At 37.2% G+C, this 22,092-nt stretch overlaps 1 protein-coding gene across 4 annotated transcripts; it reads left to right on the top strand.

Moving 5' to 3' along the window:
• The first annotated feature begins 10,156 nt into the window (after positions 1–10,156).
• Positions 10,157–20,884, top strand: LOC122290351 (tRNase Z TRZ1). Of its 4 annotated transcripts, XR_006236364.1 has the most exons (10): positions 10,157–10,432; positions 11,664–11,923; positions 13,164–13,326; positions 13,432–13,502; positions 13,593–13,688; positions 19,124–19,237; positions 19,827–19,905; positions 19,984–20,052; positions 20,179–20,253; positions 20,631–20,699. XR_006236364.1 is itself a non-coding variant. In XM_043097990.1 (9 exons), the coding sequence occupies exons 2-9, from the start codon at positions 11,711–11,713 to the stop codon at positions 20,703–20,705; spliced, it is 876 nt and encodes a 291-aa protein (XP_042953924.1). In that variant the 5' UTR covers positions 10,160–10,432; positions 11,664–11,710; the 3' UTR covers positions 20,706–20,884. The 4 variants fall into 4 exon arrangements, 2 of the variants coding, with proteins under 2 accessions (XP_042953925.1, XP_042953924.1); XR_006236365.1 differs by lacking the exon at positions 20,631–20,699 and having other exon boundaries at positions 19,827–19,902; XM_043097990.1 differs by lacking the exon at positions 19,827–19,905 and having other exon boundaries at positions 10,160–10,432; positions 20,631–20,884.
• The last annotated feature ends 1,208 nt before the right edge of the window (positions 20,885–22,092 follow it).

The following is a 22,092-nucleotide window of genomic DNA, read 5'->3' as shown; positions in this document are numbered from 1 at the left end:
TGTTTTCAGAAAATGTAAACCATAAAAGAAAAAAGTAGCTGTCCATACCTGAAAGTGACAAAAAAAAAGTAATATTGTGAGAATTAACTAAAGCCAAAATATATATATATATATATAAATGGTTTGATCCAATATTATTTATCTTCTAAGCAGCCGTAATCCAGGAAGCTTAAAACAAACAGCTTTAAGAACTAATTAAACAAACTTCCAAATTAAGACCATGCATGTCATGATAACCACATTAATATATAATAAGAGGTCAAAAATGTGTTGCTTAACTTGCTTACTATTTTTTTTTTTAAATGTGAAATTGTATTAATGCAAACTGTAGTACTACACGACCACGACCACTAGTGTGTGTGTATATATATATAGTCCCCACATACATCTTTCTAACATTAAATGTCATGTATATTATGCTCAAAATTATATGGTTTTGAAGATCGAGTTCCAAAGGCTAGTATGTCAACACCATTTTCATAGATTTTTCTGTCTATCCCTTGTTCCTAAACTGTGTGATACAACAAGTTAACAACCCACAAAGGCTGAGTGAGAACAGTGAACACATATTCACAAGAAAAATACCATGAAATCAGTGATCGCAGATTCACAATTTACATACCACGAAATCACAGATTTACAAGAAAAATACAAGATTCACAAGCAATACAAAATACCATGAAATCATGATTCACAAACAATACAAAATACCAAGAAAATTTGAGAGTACCAAAACCCATACCAAAAAAATTCAGATTATCATGAATCCATGATTCCGTGAAAGAGGAAAAACGGCTACTTTGTGTGTAATGGGAGGGAAATTGAATTGGGGGAGAGAGAGAGAGAGAGAGAGAGAGAGAGAGAGAGAGAGAGAGAGAGAGAGAAGGGAGGGTAGGGATGCAAAGGAGGGGGCTAATTTGCTAGGATTTTTGCCGTCTAAGTGACTGAGAGCTAGAGGGAGTGTGAGAGAGAATGGGAGGGAAATGGAATGGGGGGATTAAGACATCAATTGCTTGAAACGGTGCCATTTAGCTTGAAAATAAACCTAAATGGCACCATTTCAACATACAGAAAAGGGAAAAAAATTAAGTTGCATGAAACGGCTCATTGGCACAGTTTAGATCCAATTTTGCACTAAACAGTGCCGTTTCTATAAGGGAGCAACTTCCCATTTTCAATTGTTCTATCTTTTTAGTACATAAATTAATAAAAAAAATTATTTAAATTTTAAACTATTCAACGTGAATTATTTAATTAGCTCATTAAAAAATAATTAATTATAATTATATTGATGATGTTAATTGTTACGTTGTTACTAACTTAGAGTATGTCAATGTATTATGATAGTTCTAAGTTAATGCATAATGAGCTATATGCAACTTTACATTTTCTATATGAAGAAATAAGCATAAATAATTTAATTATCCATACATCCCTACATGCTTTATATTTACTCGCAACTTAGGTCATAGATGTAGATGTTAGTAATTAATTAATGGTGAATGAGTGATAGGTTAGTTAATTGATATCATACATTAGTTAATTACAATTTACAATAATATTTTTAATTGCTTTATATTTACTTAAAAGTTAGGTGTTTTACAAAAATTTTAATTAGATCATAGATGTAAATATTAGTAATTAGTTAATGGGGAATGAGTGATAGGTTAGTTAATTGATATCATACATTAGTTAATTACAATTTACAATAATATTTTCATTTTTTATTTGGATAATTTTTATAATTTCTTTTTACCTTTTTCTGTCTTCTAGATGGTGCTAATAATAGAGTATAACTAAACTGTAACATCCGTCCTTATGGCGGATCCTTTTCATAACGATTTTGATAAAATCGACGGGAATTACAATTCCTTTAAAATTTCTTTTCCATTCATGCTAGGATACAAAAGACTTAATATCATAAATAAAATTCATTTTCTTAATTAAAAGACTACAACGAAAAACATTAAACTTTCATAATTAAAGTTTCTTATATAAAAGATCTTGCCTAGGCCTTCGTGCTCTTTCCCTTGAGCTGTACTCGTCCTGATCTGTCATGCTCATCTTGTGCTTGGGAGGGCACACATAAAAACTAAAATTAGTCGATGACTTGTAAGCATTACTTCATATAGTTAAAATATAATAACATAGATTTTCAGTCATGCATTTATCATTCCATACATACATATCTTACATAGCATGTATACGTCTTTCTTTTCATTTTGAAAACGTTGCGAGGTGAGATTTTTCTTTAAAACATGCTTTCTTCTTTAAAACAGTTCCCCACGCATCGTTGCCTTCATTTCTTGAAGAGTCTTTTCTTGCATTGATCTTTTTACATACATTCATGCATACATACATTCATGCGTTCATCTTTCCTTACTTACGTACATTCATGCATTTAGTCCATTCATACATACATACATGCATTCATTCATTCTTATCACTTTCATTGGCCATTGCACACTGTTACGCCCCGTGTATTGGGGTTAGCGGTCATTTGGACCTGATTCAGCCCATGGCCACGGGTTGGGAATCCATTCCGTCAGGGTGCAGCACTGGGTGCACTACCAGTACTACTTACTTGTCATTGCAATCTACCCCATCTAGTCCATTCATTGGTACCATTTCCATTCCAGTCCATGTGGTCATTACGCATTTTCATACATCATACATTCAGTCTAGTCCTTTCCTTTTCAGTCATTTCCTTTCCTTTTTAGTCCATTCTTTCATTTCAGTTCTTATAGTTCTTACGGTTCTTCATTTATTTCGGTTCATAAAAGTTTTAATTAAGAAAAAGGGTTTTCTCTCCTTTATTTTCTAAAAGTAGTTTTAAAAGGAGTTTTCTCTTCTTTTAAGAGAGGAAATAGTTTTCGTTCTTTTATTTTAAGAAAAGTTGTTTAGAAATAGTCATTTTTAGGAGAGAGAGTTATTTTAAAAAATCTGTTTTCTTTCTTTTCATTTCAATTTCAGTCCTTAAAGCTTCATTTCGTTCTTTTCATGAACATACATACAATATGTACTACTTATAGCATCCATTCAAATGCATACACGTACATAGTTTAGATGCATAAAAAGGGGCTGCCAAGAAAGGCCGCTACATACTTATACTTGAAAACTTATGTTTTGTTCTTTTTCTTTAGTAAAATGTGTATTCTTGGAGTAAAGTTTTGTTTCCCTTTAGACAAAAGCTTTCATCTTCTTCTTCGTTTGTATAGGGAAAAACTCTAGAAGAGTATGAACGTAATACTTACCTGGACTTCATGACATACTCATTCCATACAGTCCATTCATGTGCGTGTCAGATGGCAACCTACATGCATACACATAACCTTACGTCATCATCTATCTAATGCATAAGGAACTATTCTAAAAATAGAACTATGTCTCACTTGGAACACTCTTCGTCCATCCCTGGCCATTTACTATACTAAAACCTTTGGGGTCTTATTCCTTTAAGCGAACCTTTGTGATTCACCTTAGGGTTAAGACACTAAGACCTCCATCTAATGTTTCTATTTCCACGACCCGACGCATGATTCTGACCGACAGAGTCATGTTTCCCAACCTTAGACTATCTACTCGTCATTACCTTCACATATCCTAGCCCATACTAAATCCCCATTCCCATCTTGACAGGTTACAGGAATTCAAGCCAATTCTGGGGATAAAACACCGTGTAACCATACTGAGGACAGCTTACCCATTATATATGGTGAACCTGTCCGACACACGTGTCTCACCAAAGGCACATATATCTCATCCCCTTTTATCACCTAAGAGTAACTTATAATTCTACTGAATGCCCGCTTGTATAAACAAGCTCCATACTCCAATACCAACTTGCTCAGACCTGGTTGATAGGACTCTTCCTACTTCCCGGCCCTGTACAAGTTCATCCCAACACTTGATAAGAGAGGACTGCATCCACAAATACAATTCTATCACGTCACGATACCTATCATGCTTCAGCTGCACGCTCTGATACTTTTCCACCACTTCCTTATACTCTTAGCCATAGTCAACCACAAGGTGACACCCGTCACCCCGGACTACAGGCCATATCACCACTACTTCGGGACACTATTGTGATGCCCCCAACTCCCACGCACAGACACGTGGAAATCGAGACGTTGGGATGATGACAACACGAGTTACCACCCTATCGCCAAGTGCCAAGTGTGTGTACATACAACAAGTGTGCAAAAAAAAAACACGCATCGGATAAACAAAGTCATATAACTAAGTACCAGAATTTTTCTTTGTTTAATACAAAGCCGTTCAAAACATACATAATAAAATATTACAAGTCACAAATATTGTTTCAACATCAAACTACAAAACATAAACTCCAAATCAAAACTCTGGTGGAGCCGCCTCCTCGGGCTCAGCCTCCTCCTCCTCCTCGATCTCTGCATCAAAATCTACGATACTAAAAATGGTGCCGCAGGTAAGTAAAGATCCAAACACCACTAGATAAAAACATATTAAACTCAAAAAATATGCATGAAAGAATGCAAATGCACATAACCCATAAAACCACATTTTTCCAGGCATACCAAAATCCCATTTTGGCCCAAAACATAACCTTTACAACCAGTCCTTGCCATTATCCCAGATAATGGCCCAAATCAAGAAACCACCATTTTCCCAAAAAATAGATCACAAATCCTCAATCATAATCTCGTCATTTTCCAAAAAAATGGCCCGTATCCAATAACCAAAACCTGTTCCAATTATTTGCATGCACCATGATCTCCCCTAGGGATCATCCGCACACTCTGGCTCCTGTGCCACACCGCAGGTAAACGACTACGCATGTGATACCTAAATGAGCGATGCCTAGTTCTCGCGCCCAGCGTGTACCTAGACCAGGTCATTCTCTAGTACCCGCCACTCTAGGGACCACGGAGTCGACACGACAGTGTTACCGTATCGTGCAATTCGGTCGTCGCCCAGTGACAACCCAGGGGATGTCACTCAATATTATCCACTCCCGAATGACCAGAGGAGCTCCACCAAGATAATACCTCATCCCGGCTTGGGGTCATGACACATACGCACCCGAAAATCCATTTACACGATTAAAATCGGATTTTCTCAATTTAAATAAAATGCACATGAATGCATCATGCAATGCACGCCTCAAGATGCAAAACAACCAACCAATCAAAAAATAATAAAACCAAGCAACTCCGTCCTCAATCCATCCGACCCTCGAACTCCTCGGACTCAGTTCGGAATCAACCAACCAGTCAAATAATTAATTGTAAGAGCAAAAAATATATTTAAATCTAAAATAGAGTTTGGAAAATACTTACAGCGCTATAAGATATTTTTCGAAGGATCACGGGGTTGCAAATGGTGGAGAAAAAGCAACGTAACAGTATATTTTACACTGTGGCCGTGGGTTGTAAAACACCCACTTTCGAACGGGGACAAACCAAGACTTGAAATTGATAGGGAATGGTTTAGAGATGTTTATGAAACTAATGGAAGTGATTTTTGGCCGTGGGTGGCGGTAGAAGTGAAAAAGGAGCAAATCGGAGTTGAGCTCGTGGGAGTTGCTCCGGCAACGGATTGGGGCCGGAAATAAGTGGGTTAGGACGGTAAGAGGTAGGGAATGAAGTGGTAAAAAGATGGTGGCCAAAAGCCGTGTGACTTAGATGGGCTGTAGGTGGCTGACGACGGCACAGATGGGGCTGATTTTTGGTGGGGTGGTGTGCCAGCCAGAGTGGAGTCAACCGGTGGGGGCTGTGTTGGCCACGTTGGTCGGCGGCAGTGGGTCTGGGTTGCACAACCGGATAGCGACGGGAGAGAAGGAGAGAGAGCAGCTCGCCTGGGAAGAGAAGGAAAAAGAAGAAGAAGAAAAGAAAGAAAGAAGAAAAGAAGGAAAGGAAAAAGAAAAAAGAAAAAAGGGAAAAAGAAAAAGAGAAAAGAAAATATGGAGAAAAGAAAATGAGGTCCAATCCTCATCTCCGGACTCCAAAAACTGATCCGACAAAAACAAGTTTTAAAAACCATAAAACAATTAAAATAAATTAAATACCACATCAAACTAAAATAAAACCAATTTAAAATATAATAATTTAAAATAAAAGAACCAATATATTAATTAAATTAAAAAAAAACTCATTCAGTAAAAATACACGTAAAAAGGGGGTAAAACAACTGTTATACAGTTCCCGTCACTTAACAAGAGGACTGCATCTAGAAATGCGCCTCTGTCACATTATATAGCTCGAGACAAATTCCCGAATAACAGTATGATGCCCATCATGCTTCTGCTGCACTCTCTGATACCTTTTTCACTACTTAACACCTACCTTTAGCCACAAGTTAGCCTCAAGGCAATACTTGTTATGTTGGACTACAGCCACATCACCATTGATTCGGGACACTGTTACATAGTTTCCCGACGCTGCACCATACACTCCACACTTCTCTACTATGCCATCCCACCCTTCGTGACATGCCATCCGTTATATCACGACCTAATATAGAGTACACTCACGTGAACTCTCTTCCATCCACACTACGACAAACATCACTATGATACACGTCTCACGGTGCATTGTTACCCGACATGGAGTATGCAGCATGCGTACTCATTTCAATACAACACTTATTATCACGACGCACATCACACGATGCATCACTATACAACACAGAGTGCACTCCACGCGCACTCCCTTCATTCTACGCCACACATCACTATAGTGCACGTCATACAGCACGTCGCTGCACTGCACAAAGTATGCTCCACGTGTACTTCCTTCGCACTTCACGCCGTATCATAACTACGGCATCCATCTCATACCCATACTCATAGCACAATCCACAATACAATATAATCAAGCCCAGCACTTCATAATTATACTTCACTTCACAACTATGCAGCGAACTCCACAAATACTAACTACATAGTCCATAATTCAACCAACCAACTAATATAAACATAAATAACTAAAGACACAGAGTTATACCATCGACGGAATAACCCGTGCGTCACTCGCTGCTCGTCACGATCAAGCGTCGGAGGAGCGTACTTGGCGGTAACACTGCGTACAGTGGCTGTCCACCACATAAAGTGGTGGTTTGGGCTTGAGAATAGTTAGACATGGTCTTGAAAAGGCTTAAGGTGGCTCGTGGTGGTCAAAGGTGGTGGAGCACGGCAACATCACGCCATGAACAGTGGATCCGAAATTGTAGGAGGTTGCTTGAGGTGGAGAAAGGTCATAAAACTCTATGGGAAGCTAGGGAAAGGTGGAAGAAGATGTGGTGGAGCTGTGGTGGCGAGGTGGTGGCCAGGCGGTGGCTCATGGAGGCGGATTGGCCTCTAGAAGTGGATTTCGTGCTGTGGAGACTGAGGGAGAGTGAGAGCTGTACACAGCTCCGTTGACCATGAAATTTGTTGAGGAAGGTCGTGGTGATGAGAGGAACAAGGTGGTGGTGGTGAAACACCGTGGGTAGCCGTGTACGACGGCGTACGGTGGTACAACCAAACCTATGGTTGTGGAGACCCATCAGAGAAAGAGAGAGAGCTAGAGGAAAAGAAGGACATGAGGAGGAAGCCCATGATGTGGTGAATCTATTGGTAGTGCTTGGTGGCCATTTCAGCCGTGTATGGTGGCTCAAGAAGAAGAAAATGGGTGTAAAACCCATTTGCTTGGAGGAAGAAGGAGAGAGATGAGGTGGCCGATGTAACTCACCGCCGGTGCAGTAGTGCTCATTGGTGAGGGAGGATCATGCCGGAGGTAGAGGTGAGATGCTGTGATGGGTGGTGGCACTGGTTGGAAGTGCAACAAGCATGGTGAAGAACATCCATAAACATCGAGCATGGGAGGAGAGAGAGGAGAGAGGAGAGAAAAGAAAGAAAGGAAAAAGTGAAGAGAAAATGGTAGGGGCCTGGGTATTTAATCTCAGTCATATGCTTCGAGATCTTCAAAATGATCTAACGATGAATTTAAATACTGATTTGAAAACGCGTAAGTATTTTATTTAAAATAAAAAACTGAGATAAATTAAGATAGAATATTATTTTATAAACTAAAGTTTATAAAATAATATTTCTTCATCATTATTAAAAATGATAAAGTATCGTTAATTACTCAAAGACAATAAAATCATTTAAATTAAATAAGAGTTTTCAACGTAAAGTTAAACCTCTGAATATTTTAAACAACTAAAATATTTAGTATAAGTAATTATCCACAATTATAATATTTTCAGAACTCATTAAAACATTACAATTGTGTTACTTTAAAAACAAGCTTATCTAATAATACTGAAATTTAATATATCCGTAAGTTTTAAAATATCTATCTTACTTTGAAATCTGATGGATAACTTTTGGAACACACCATCAAGGTACAACACTTAGGATAAGGCTCAGCACGTAAATCGAAACTTGATACGTATAACGAGGCTCAACACGTAGACCGAAGTTTAACATGTAGATCGAGACTCATAAATTAAAAAGAAGAAAGAAGGAGCAGATAGTACATAAACTGTTCACAAAATGTACCTAACTCTTTCTTAGCAAATTTTTTTTTTTTTTTTTTTATCCATTTGCTTTTTTTATTTTAGATCATTACACATAATTAGACCAGTTTTATTAATAATAGTTATTATATCACCATATGTGAGATTAATAAAATCAATAGTACCATCTGGTTTTCTAATGATTCTTGTACCATATGGGCGAAGTAATATAGAAGTCCGACTATGAAAATTTCCTTCCAATATGGTTGTTGACAATCATTTCTAATTATAACTTTAGTTGGAAATACACCTTTATACCATCTAAAATAAGATAATTGAGGACATATTCAATTGATTAATAAATCATTAGTTTTTTCTTGAAATTGAATAGGATCACCAACAAAGTATTTGGTTAGTATAAATATTAAAGTATTAACAACATCTTTTATAGGTGTACCATTATCTGTTTTAGTTTCTTGAGTATTTTCATCATATTTATACTAATTTAATATTCTTATTCTTTATTCTTATCAAAGATAATGATCCCACCAGCCCTTTAATTAGCCAGCGAAACCTGTAACCAAAATATGTGCTACTTGATGATTTGTATTTTTTCAATATATAATAGCCAATATTCGTATCCCAGATAATATATAATAGTTAGGTATTTTACAAAATTTTTATCTAAGAAATTTAATTAGATCATAGATGTTGATGTTAGTAATTAGTTAATAGTGAATTGGTGATAGGTTAATTGATAATATACATTAGTTAATTAATAGAATATTAATTTGTAATTACATATTTAAAATTTTATATTATAAATGGGAATAGCTTAAATGAAAATTACATAATTAATTATACAATTATAAAGTAATATATATAAAAAATTAAAAAATAAAAATTCTCATTTCCCTATTCGATCGGTCTAGTCGGGACTGTACTGAAGACCAAAAATTCCCACTTCCTTGGACCGCAATCGACTGCCTTTCACCCCTATATAGGAGTGTAATCAGTCTGGTTCGATCCAATTTTGGACAAAATTTAGGATTGAATTGGTATGCATCGGTTTTGCATTTTTCAAAATCAATTATACAACGATAACCCTCTTAAACCAGTACTTCAGTTTTACAGGTTTCTAGTCAGCTTCGGTCTGGTTTTTCGATTTTAATATACTGTATTATATATTATATATATAGTATAATATATTATAGTATATAATACTATAGTGATATATTATAGTATATTATAATATATAGTGATATAATATTAATATAACTATTAATATAATAAATAAAATGATATAAGATTTTAAAATTTAATATTATATTAAATAGTAATTTATCATATAATATAAAAATATTTTATATATAAAAATTATATATAATAAAAAAATTATATAAAATTAGAACCAAATCGATTTTAACTAATTTTAAAAAAAATAAAACTGGTACCAAACTGAATCAAACTCAGGACCAGACTGATATCACTGGTTTAGTCTAGTCCTATCGAATTTATCTGATCACCGATTTTATTTTACACCCCTACCTATTGTGGTAAGAACACTGATATTGGCTGATCAAATTTTAGCTAAAAGTGTTAAAATTGATCTACTTTAGCTGAAATTTTGAACTACAATAATTCTATCTATTTTTTAAATTTGGCCTGTAGCAAGATGCAAGACCAATCATTATTTGATTATTTTCGCTGCTTCTAACGTCTCTTTTCTTCGCTCGAAATTCTGCTCCCCCATTTCTCTTTCTTTTTCTCTTCTTCTTCTCTACGCCGAATCGCATCATCTCCTTTTTCCCTCCCAAATTCCCAATCGCTGACTGCAACACTTTCTTTTTCTCTTCATCTTCTCTCACACAGACTGCAACACTTGGTGACCTGAAGCTCGCGGGTCTGGTTCTAGGGTTTCTTGGGTCCTTCAGATTTTCTATCTCAGGTATTTTCAATACAAAGATTTTTAGATTCGTTTTTATTTATTTTCAGGTAGTTGACAACTCTTATTGAAGTCAACTGTATAATTCGAAACCCTGTAATTTTCTTGGCCGCTGAGAAAATTGTGGAGAAGATTGAGGAAACGATGTTTTCTTTGTACTTTCTTTTTGATGTTATCGTCTCTGATTGAAACGATTCATGCTAACTTAGCTACGTGGTTGTATCAGGCATATACTAGTTAAACAAATTTATTTGGCTCTGATATAAGGAATTATTGACGGGTCATAATCATAATGTGTTTTACCTATCAAAAAAAAAAAAAAAAAAGTCAAATGTGTTTTAGTTTCCAATATTATCTCTATTACCCAACGGAGTTAAGGTTATTGATTTTTGTTTGGTCATTGATGGTTTAAAGCTTCATTACTTGATCGACTTCGTTATTTTTATGTTTGGGTTTTGTTGGCTGAAAGGAATGATAATTATATTCTGTTACCATGACTAGGATTGTGTGAGTGTGCAATTGCGTTCCTTTTATGAAACTTCAAATTCTTGCATCTCTTTTGATGGTTTATTTGAAACATTTGAATTCACATGTTTGGAGATGGAACTAATACACACTTTGTAGAATGAGTTTTTTGTTTGTAATGGTTCTGTCTATATGTTACATTTATGCATTTTGAAATTTCATGGTTCTTGGCATCTCAAGATATCTTTTTGGCAGAGCAATTTACTCCTCCTCATTCATTTACATGTTGTAAAGTATGCATCTACTAGAGAGTAGAAAAGAAAATGTCAAAATTGTATAGGACTGCTGTTCATTCTTGTTTCTTGGGTTTAAAATTGGATAAATGTTCTTCCTTGCATGGAATCTACATCTGCCTTTGCAATAGGCATAGCCTTAGTACCGCAGACTGAGTCATCCGTATGTATCTGCAATCTGCATCTGCATCTGCAATAGGCATAGCCTTCCATCATTTCAAAATTTTTAAACAATTCCCTCGTTGATGATGACAGTAGGCATAGCCTTCCAATGCATGGGAAATGTGAGATTAGTTCTTTCCTTCTAGTGTTCTGGAAGTAGATGTGATTGTGGTGCAACTTTGACTTTAATAATATTCACTTGTTTCTTGGGTTTTGCTAATGTTGACTTGTATCAATAACTCATTCATGTTGAAGTTAACTATTTGAGAACTTATAGTTAAGGGCAACTTCATACTCATCTGAAAACCCTGCAGCATCCTCTCAACATTCTATCCCTTGCTCGGTGCTCCAATTTTGCTTTATGGGGACAGGAGGAACCTCGGGCTCGGGCTCAGATAAGACGAAGGGTGCCATGAACATCGAAGGGTACCCGGTGAAGGGTCTGTCAATTGCAGGCCACGAAACCTGTGTAATGTTCCCCACTCTCAAATTGGCCTTCGATATTGGCCGTTTCCCCCAGCAAGCTATAAGCCACGACTTCCTCTGCATATCCCACGCCCACATGGACCACATTGTGAGTCCCTTTTGTGCTTTCTTTACCGTTTCTAGTTTTTTTGGTTGCTCTTGAAAACTGGAACCGTATCGTTTACGTTTTATTTTGATGTCTACACTTTTAATTTGGGGTTTGCTACACTTTTGTTTTGATGTTTTTGGAGCTTTTTATTTTGTGCTTTGGACCTCTGATAATTTAGAGTGGTTAGATAGTAAATACTATGTACGTATTGACATTATTTGTGTTTTTTTCTTGGTTATTCTAGGTCCCCATTGTAAATAAGGAATAGTGAACCAAAGAGTGTGGTGGTATGGAATGTTGGGTTGGATTGTTGAGGTTAAGCATTGTTTTGGTATTGTGTTTTGAATGAATTGGGAACTAAGATTTTAAGGATTATCCTATATTTGAGTTTTAACTGCAAGATTTCTAAGAGCCGAGGATCTTTATCTTATTTATAATGCCTAAGCCTTTCTTCTTCTTCCTTTTTTTTCTCTTCTTCTCCATGCTCTGTGATTTAGTCATATTTTCATCCTAGAGGTTGTGGCAGGGCTAAAGCAAACAAGTGGTAGACTGATCATTCCCTGCCATATACCTCCGTTCAAGAGATCATGTTAATAATTTCTTACTAGAGATCATGTTACAGTTTTCTTACATATTGAAAACTTCTTCTGTAGAGTTTGTTCTTTAATCTAATAATACTGTGTTAAAGTCAGATCTGTAGTAAAATTTATCTGTCTAATTTTTTGTTCCTATCCTCAGCTAGTGTTTAAATGGTTTTACTTGGAATTCAACTGAAGCATCAATTTTCATATGTTTGTAGAAGACAATGTTTTTTTTTTTTTTTAAATTATTTATTTATTATTTATTTTATTATTATTATTATTTTATGTGAAGTGCGTGTCTTTGATGAACCTTTCAAGCATAATCTGATGTTAGGGCATGGTATTTATGTGTCCATCAATGCAAAAAATTATCAATTCTTTAGGACAACTGTCAAATTCTCAATATTACATCTAAAATATCAAACAAGGCAAACCTTCCTTCTTCCATTCATCCAGAAACAAAATCCAGGAAAAGGTGTTTGTCCTATCTTCTTGGTACTTTTATTGAACTTTCCATGTTAGAAATTGCAATTTTTATTTCTCTTGGTTAGTTTGGATCACACGAAGTTTCTTCTTTTTTTTTTTAAAAAATATTCTTGATCTGTATAATTGCCTTTATTGATATTACTTGAGTTACTCATGATTTCATAAATTTGCAGGGAGGACTTCCCATGTATGTTGCAACTCGCGGCTTATTCAGCATGAAGCCACCTACAATCCTTGTACCAAAATGTATAAAGAAAGATGTCGAACAACTCTTTGAAGTGCACAGAAGAATGGACCAATCAGAGTTGAAGCACAATCTGATCGGCTTGGATGTTGGTAATGGTTTATCTTCAAATAAATTATTTCTGCAACTGAGATTTTGGTATCGTCTGCTCTCTTCTCCTTGAATAATTGTAAGTCATGCTCATAATGCTTTCGCAGGAGAAGAGTTTTACTTGAGAAAAGACCTCAAAGTAAGAGCTTTTCAGACTTACCATGCCATACCTAGCCAGGTATCCTAATTAAATTTTTTTCTGTAGATGCTAACTTGTTGGTATATACTTGCACTATCCTAATTTAATGACTTTGAATGCTCATGGTAGGGTTATGTAGTTTACTCTATAAGACAGAAACTTAAGCAGGAGTACGTTGGCCTTTCTGGGAATGAGATTAAAAATTTGAAGTCATCAGGTGTGGAGGTCTGTCTTGGCAGTTGCCTTCATAAACTCTTATCAATAATATCTGATTGGTAATTTGCTGCCTTTACTTTTTGATAATATTTATATTGCAATTTTATATTACTTTTCCAGCACTTCTTTGTTGCAATATTGTTCTTTTCTGCTGTTAGTTCAATGAGGAGAGAACTAGAAGCAGGACATGGAAAACCAATCGTGGCAGGAAGATCTTCCCTGTTATGGACGAACACTTTTCTTGTTAAAATTATTTGATATGAAAATAAGCTTAGATTTTATTTTATTTACTGTGTTAAGTAAAATTAGCGCAGAGTTTTACGGGCCATAATTTGAGTATGTGGAGATATGTTATTTGCTTTTGCGATATTGAGGAGAAATATTGTTGTGAAAAAGTTCTTGCAAATATGTTGAAACTTTATGACATGGTTGATAGATGCTTGCATTTAGGGGTGGGCAGCGGGGCCCCGGAACCCGCTGCCCCGCCCCGTTCGCCCCGCCCCCGCATAGGCGGGGCGGGGTGCCCCGCACCGTTAGGGCCGGGGCGGGGGGCCCCGGCCCGTATCCCCACCCCCAGCGGAGGCGGGGGACGGATACGGACCCCCCCCGGTCCGTGTTTCCCCCGCCCCGCATCTCTATATATATATATAATATAAATATATAATATATTATATATATTATATATATATAAGTTATATAAGAGAAACGGCGCCGTTTTGTGGTGGACAAAACGGCGCCGTTTCAATTAGTGGGTTAATAATTTAACCCACTAATTGAAACGGCGCCGTTTTGTCCACCACAAAACGGCGCCGTTTCTCTAAATACCCTAACCCATAACCCAGCCCCCCCCCCCCCCGATCCCCTGATTCCCCTCCCCTCCCCTCCCGAGTCCCTTCACGGCTTCACCCCCTTCGGCCTAATCCATTCGGTGTTCCCTCCTCCCACCGGCAACCAGTCCGGCCGCCGCACGTATTCCATCATCCCTCTCTCTCGCACGACGCACGAGGCCGGACGCACGCCGCACGCCGCACGGTAACATTTCTCCTCCCCTTTTGATTTTCTCCGTTTGGTTATTATTTTTTATTTTTTTTTTAGTTTTGATCGGAGATTGGAGGTAGGATGGGGTTGAATCGGAGATGGAGGATGGGATTGTTTGGATTGTGTGCTGTGGATGTCTTCGGATTGTGTGATTGTTTGGATTCCCGATTGAATGCTCTGTTTTTTTTTTTTTTTTGGTTAATTTCATTGTGATTCGGACCCCTAAATTGATTTAGGGGTTTCATGATTGAAACCCCTAAATCAATTTAGGGGTTAGGGTTTCGGATTGGAACCCCAATCCGAAACCCTAATTTTGATTTAGGGGTTGAAACCCTAAATCAATTTAGGGTTTCGGATTGGGGTTCCAATCCGAAACCCTAATTTTGAATTAGGGGTTGAAACCCCTATCAATTTCAACCCCTAAATCAAAATTAGGGTTTCGGATTGGGAACCCCAATCCGAAACCCTAAATTGATTTAGGTTTCAACCCCTAAATCAATTTAGGGTTTCGGATTGGGGTTCCAATCCGAAACCCTAATTTGATTTAGGGGTTTCAACCCCTAAATCAAAATTATTGTTCTGAAATTCTATCAGAGTTGCATTTTTATCAGAGTTGAAAAGTTTTAAATGTATTTTTATCAGAGTTGCATTTTTTGAGTTGTTACTTGTTATGATTTATGAATGTTGCTTTTATTGTTATTATTTTTAGACGTTGGAAATTGGAATAGAGATAAATGATTGGACAAAAATTAAGAGATGAAAATATTATAATATTTAAAATAAATTTTCTTATTAAAGTGAAACTAATCGGATCTAATAGGGGTCAATCTGAAATTGAAGGAAATAAGTCATTTTTGTCAAATCATCTCATTCTGCACATACATCCAATAAACAAAGTACAGCTTCTCTACACAGATTTAATATATCCATAAAAAAATATATATTTTTCTGTCATAAATTATTATTTCTTTTGTCATGTGGTAAATAAACTATTTTTTTTAACATATATCTCATTTTCATATTTTTTAAACATCTTTCAAGATTTTAAAAAATTAAAAAATATACCAATATACTAATATTAATGTCAGTAACTATTAAGAAATGAATTTTATAAAATTAAATATATGAAAAGTAAAAATGAGAGAACAAAATAATATAATGCCTATTAAAAAATGTATTTTAAAGTGGCCTATTAAAATAATGCCTATTTTAAAGTGGCCTATTAAAATAATGCCTATTAACATGGCCTATTAAAATAATGCCTATTAACATGGCCTATTAACTATCATCATTATATATAATAGTTATGAATGTAGTTTGAATTGCACTTTGATTGTGTTGGATTGTTTCTTGAAATTTTTTTTTTTTTTTTTTTGTTGGAAAATCAGGAATGTCTTCGGATTTCAGTGATAGCTCACCTTCCCCAGCCAACACCCCTACCCCAGAAACTAACCCTACTCCTACCCCTATAACGAGTACACCTTGCCCTGCTCCGAAGCCCACACAGGGCAAGAAACCTGTATCTATAGTTTGGCAACACTTTACCAAACTAGAGGGTGGGGACCCCAACAACCCACAAGCTAAATGTAATCACTGTGGGAAAATGTATGGATGTCACTATAAGAAACATGGTACATCCCATCTGAAGGTCCATCTAGAGGAACAATGCAAGAAGAGTCCAATATTAAAATCCTTAGTAGAGAAGGGCCAATCTAGACTAGATATTAAAATGGCTGATGGGAGTAGTGGGGCCGGGGGGCCAACATTGAAGGGGTATACGAAGTATAACCCCGATGAGTGTAGAAGGAAGTTAGCTCGTATGATTATCATGGACGAGCTGCCTTTTCAATTTGTGGAGGGTAAAGGGTTCCAAGAATTTGTCCAAGAGTTGGAACCCAGATTTGTACTTCCTTCTCGTCACACCGTGGCAAAGGATATTAAGAAGATGTACCTTCGTGATAAAGATGTTTTGAGGGGCCAACTCACGGGTTTGGTAGTTTGCCTCACTACCGATACTTGGACTTCTATCCAAAATATGAATTACATGTCGTTGACTGTGCATTTTGTTGATGCTGATTGGGTTCTGCACAAAAAGATTATTAAATTTTGTCAAATAACTGATCATAGGGGTGAGACGATTGGGAAGGCATTGGAGGCCGCAATAAAGGAGTGGGGGTTGGAAAAGGTTTTGTCTGTGTCAGTTGATAATGCGTCCTCTAATGATGTCGCATTGGGATATCTAAAGAATTATCTTAAAGATGCAAATAAGACATTCTTGGGTGGTGAATACTTGCATGTTAGATGTGCTGCACATATTTTGAATTTAATTGTGACTGAGGGGTTGAAAGATGTTGATGACTCGGTTGCCCGAGTTAGAATGGCTGTGAAATGGGTGAGGTCTTCTCCTTCAAGATTGGAGAAATTCAAAGTTGCTGCAAAGGCTGCGGGCATAACATCGAAGAAGGGTCTTTGTACTGATGTTCCTACCAGATGGAACTCAACCTTCTTGATGTTGGAGGCGGCCCAGGAATATAAGGCAGCCTTTCAATTATTGGGTGATGAAGACATCCAATATGTCAAATACTTTGATGAGCACGGGGGATCACGAAAGCCTAATGATGATGATTGGGTGGTAGTTTCTACTTTCGTTGATTTTCTTGGATTATTTTATGATGTCACGTTGAATATATCTGGTTCTTTGTACCCTACATCCCATGGGTTTTGTCAACAAATATGTAGGGTAAAAGAAGAATTAGAAGATATGCGTAGGGGTTCCAATGAAAGGATGAGGGGGATGGCAAGTTCCATGATGCTAAAATATGACAAGTATTGGGGAGATTTGACTAGAATGAATATTTTCTTATATGTGGCTGTTATTCTTGATCCCCGTCTTAAAGTTTCAGGCTTGTTATATGGGTTGGGACTTGTTCACGATCAGGTATGGACTGACATTATTGGTGAATTGGCCCGAGATACCCTGAAAAAATTGTATGACGAGTTTATGGCAATTAAGGGTGGTACTACATCGAAGACACATACACCGACCCCAACTCCTTCTACAGACATCGTGACCGGGCCTCCTACAAAGAAGCGCAGAATGCCGTGGACTAAGACCCTCGCACAGAATCCCACACTAGTCCATCAATCTACGGAGGTCGTTTCTGAGTTAGACAACTATTTGTCAGCGGATATGGTCCAAGATGATGATGATCATTGGGATATATTAGGATGGTGGAAGAATGCCTCAAAGAAATATCCCATCATTTCTGAGATTGCCCGCTGTATTTTGGCCATCCCTATTAGCACCGTTGCCTCAGAGTCAGCCTTTAGTACCGGAGGTCGTATATTGGATCCTTTCCGTAGTTCATTGTCTCCTACAACTGTAGAGGCATTGATATGCACACAGAGTTGGACGATAGGAAAGGATATTCATGTTCCGGATATTTTAGATTTTAAGGAGACCGATGAGGGTGGTGATCAGTCTGGATCTGGACCACCTGGTAATTATTTTTTATTTTATTATTTTAATTTTTTTATATTCATTTCCATTTCATCGTTATTAATTTTAATATTAATTTTTGTAGTAACACATGAGACGTCTAGCACCTCTGCAACATAAAAATGTGTTCAAGCCCGGGCCGCCCCAACTGTCACACCTCTTGACTCAAAGACAAGCCACAGCTGACAAGCCTCTTTAGAATGATCAATTTTTAATGATTTGTAAAAATTTTGTATTCAATAATTTGTAATGTTGATACAATGTCCTTTGGACACTTTTATGTTTGTAATTTTGTAATTGTTTAGCCTTTCAATTTTGTAATAGCTTAGTTATTATTATTAGTTTATTACGTATTAGACTCATAACACTTTTTTTTTTCTTTTAAATTTCGGAAATTTTTTTTTTTGTTTTTTACTTATAATTTTATGGGCCCAAAATGGCCCATTGCTGAGATTTCTGGGCCCAAAATGGCCCAGAAATTGCGTCTGGGCCATTTTCGGCCCAGAAATTGCCTCTGGGCCCAAGGCCCAGAAGGGGGGTGCGGGGGGCCGGACGGACTGGCCCCCCACCCCGTACCCCGTCATGCGGGACGGGGTACCCCGCCCCCGCACACCGGAGGCGGGGGACGGGGTGGATTTTCCCCATCCGCCCCATGCGGGGGCGGGGGGCGGGGGGGGGGCTACCCCGCACCGTATGGTGCGGGTAGCACCCCTACTTGCATTAGAAAGCTCTACTTTTGACCCAACATCTTGTTTGGTGCTTGTTGTTCTCTTTAATTCTGTAATCCTCAGAAGGTTTTCACATTTGGTTTTCTGGAAACATAGCCTTCATTGAATTTCAAATCTAAATCTCCCTTTCTTCCCACTTTTGTAACATATATTTATGAATCCTGGGATTGCTTTTTCAGATTACATACACTATAACAGCACCAGAAATTGCTTTCACTGGAGATACCATGTCTGACTTCATAGTTGACCAAAATAACACTGATGTTCTGAGATCAAGAATTCTTGTTATGGAGGTGAACCACTTTGCTTGTTAAAATACTTTCTTTTTAGCGACTTATTTATTTATTTTTTGCCAATGGCCTTCTGGCCAAATGGCACTACCCATGGTCTTCAGAAACCATTGGGTCAATGGTTTTTCAAACCACACCCCCCCCCCCCCCCCCCCCACCCCAAAAAAAAAAAAAAAAAAAAAAAAAAAAACTATCATGGCTGATGTCCCTCAAAAACTTGCATAGCCCAAAAAAAAAAAAAAGAAAAAAAAGAAAAAGAGAGACTTATTTTGCTTGATGAATTTTGTATCTAATGCTCTCTCTCTCTCTCACATGCGTGCCACACAGCAATCACATACACGCACTAACACCCACCCACAGCCATTCCCGCACAAACATACATGAATGAATAATTATATAAAGGAACTTACAGTGATCAAAGGACACATGGTAAATATTGAAGACTGATTTGTCTTTTTGGCCTTTCTCCTGTTGGTTATACAGAAGATGGTTTTTCTTTTGGTAAATGAAGCTGGCTTAATCAGAATATTTTTAATTTATTGCTCCACTTGAACTTTACACTCAAAAGTAACTCCAGTAACACTTGTGATAGGGGGAAAAACCAGAAAGAAGCCTTTCACAACTGTGCTATTTGTTTATGGAGTGTGGAGTGTGGAGTGATGTGAAATGTGGTCTCTCTCTCTCTCTCTCTCTCTCTCTCTCTGCCGAGTTATTCTTGCCATTTACTTGCCATGCGTTGTTTACTGCAGAGCACCTTTCTTGATAACTCTGTTTCAGTGGAGGATGCGAGAGCCTATGGACACACTCATCTATCTGAGGTTGAGTCTCCAAACTTTTCTAATTCGAAACTACCATGCTCCATGCCTCAATGACGTCTTTCTTGTATGATGCATTTTTCCGAGTCTCTTACTCTTTGTTTCATTTTGTGGGGGAGCTTCTACCAGATAATTAGTCATGCGGAGAGGTTTGAGAACAAGGCAATCCTTCTCATACACTTTTCAGCTCGCTATAGACTTGAGGTATTTTTGTAGTATTTTTGTACAAACTGCTATCGTGATTTATCATTGCTGTTTGCAAGATATTATGACTGCTCGTAATTTATTATTTCTGTTAGCAAGATATTATGCTCTCTCTCTGATAAATTCTCCACTACCAAACCATGAATAGAAAGTTCACTTGTAGGTTGGTGCTATGCATTTCGTACCAAATTGGCCCGCCCAAAAGAATTGTTATCCTTATTTATTCTGCTATTGACTCATCACAAATTTAAAAATTTTATAAGAGCAGGATGAGAGGCAAATTATTATTAATGGTTTATTGTCTAATGTGGTCTTCTCCTTTTGTACTACTACTACCAATGGTAATTTAGTAATTAATTTCTACTTTGATTTATTAGGAAATTCAACAAGCTGTTGCTGCATTGCCTCCACCTTTAGCAGGTCGAGTATTTGCACTTACAGAAGGATTCTGATGACGTTGAAAGGAGATTTATTTTTAGTAACCAATAGTTTCTTGGGCCTTTTTTTTGGGGTTGGGGGGTTGTTAAATCTGATAGCAAGATCTGACAAGATGGTTGTCCCAATCTAGTGCTATGTGATAATTTCAACTGGTTTAAAATGTGGGAGCTTGATGCTTTTCTTGTCAGGTTTATACTGCTGCCTCTTGCATTCCCGAGTCAGTCACCCTCCATAGATCTCGGCTCTTTATGAAACTCCGGAATGAAATACCAGCTAAGAAAACTTTTCTTTTTTACTTATCAAAAAGAAAACTTTTCATCCCACACCAACCCCACACAGTTGCTGATACCTTCAAGCTTAAGTTTCCAACTGCAGGACTTTAAACCTAACTTTGATGATGCGGAAGAACACAACTGTTTGAGGAAACCTCTCATATTTCTTCAACCATATTCCCCCAAATACGTCAAATCAATAACCTCTTTAGCAACCAATAGAGGATGCTCAACAAGCCCATCAACAATTCCCGACTCTTCAAAACCAAAGGACCTGGCTTCTCAATCAAAGCTCCCCTGTATGCCCATTTCGGACGAATCAATCCCAAATGGAAACTCCAGCTTTGTCCCTGAATTTCCAAAATCTGAATAATCTATCCTCAAAAGTTGATCTCATTCCAAGAAGAGATTGTCCTTTCACGTCAACATGTCGAATAATACCCCCTTCCTCCGAAGTTCAAAATTGCCAACCCCAGAAATCTTTGATGGAATTGAAGAATGGATTGACCATTTATAGACTACTGGATTACATGAACCAACATGTGGTCTCATTAGAAGCCATGTGAACCAAAGATCCCTTGATCTTTGATTGAAAATCGCTTCTGACGATTAAATATCAGGTTGCAACAAGAGCTCAAAGGTTAAAAGAGCACACCAAGCATACGATGTGATTTGGTATGGGGGCAACTTAGAATTGAAGCCCCACCATGGAACTATCCTACAAGGTGGGGTGTCCAAATGTGGAAAGCTTCCTGTAGCCAAGAGGAGGATGATGGCAAAGACCCTCGGTATTTACAAACATTTTAGACTCAAGAATAGCAATGAAATGGGATTGGGGAAAAAGATTCACGAGAGCTCTTGAAAATTTCGAGGGAAAGAAGCTTACTTTGCATTCAAGTTGGGGTGAAGTGAACGGAAGAAAAGGATCTGTTTATGAATAAGATTACGAGGCCTAATCTATCCACAACCTATCTGTTATCTATATAGTTTCTGAAACCTTTTATTTGCTGCCAATAACCAGCTTAGTATTTTCTTAATTACCTTAGTTTTTTTCCCATTTAATTTCTTCCTCAATTTTTCTTCTCCTAATTACAACAACCATAATGTGCAAGTTCATTTTCAGAAATAG

Source organism: Carya illinoinensis, chromosome 12 (genome assembly GCF_018687715.1).
Source record: "Carya illinoinensis cultivar Pawnee chromosome 12, C.illinoinensisPawnee_v1, whole genome shotgun sequence".
Classification (NCBI taxonomy): domain Eukaryota; kingdom Viridiplantae; phylum Streptophyta; class Magnoliopsida; order Fagales; family Juglandaceae; genus Carya; species Carya illinoinensis.
Note: the sequence above shows the minus strand (reverse complement) of the source record. Positions and strands in the feature narration are given on the sequence as shown.

What these genes read in the sequence shown, in the direction of transcription:
- LOC122290351 (XM_043097990.1), top strand. Translation starts at nt 11,711, where the DNA reads ATGGGGACAGGAGGAACCTCGGGCTCGGGCTCAGATAAGACGAAGGGT. An exon ending in TCTGATCGGCTTGGATGTTG is followed by an intron (nt 13,327 to 13,431) that starts GTAATGGTTTAT and finishes ATGCTTTCGCAG; the next exon opens with GAGAAGAGTTTTACTTGAGA. An exon ending in ACCATGCCATACCTAGCCAG is followed by an intron (nt 13,503 to 13,592) that starts GTATCCTAATTA and finishes TGCTCATGGTAG; the next exon opens with GGTTATGTAGTTTACTCTAT.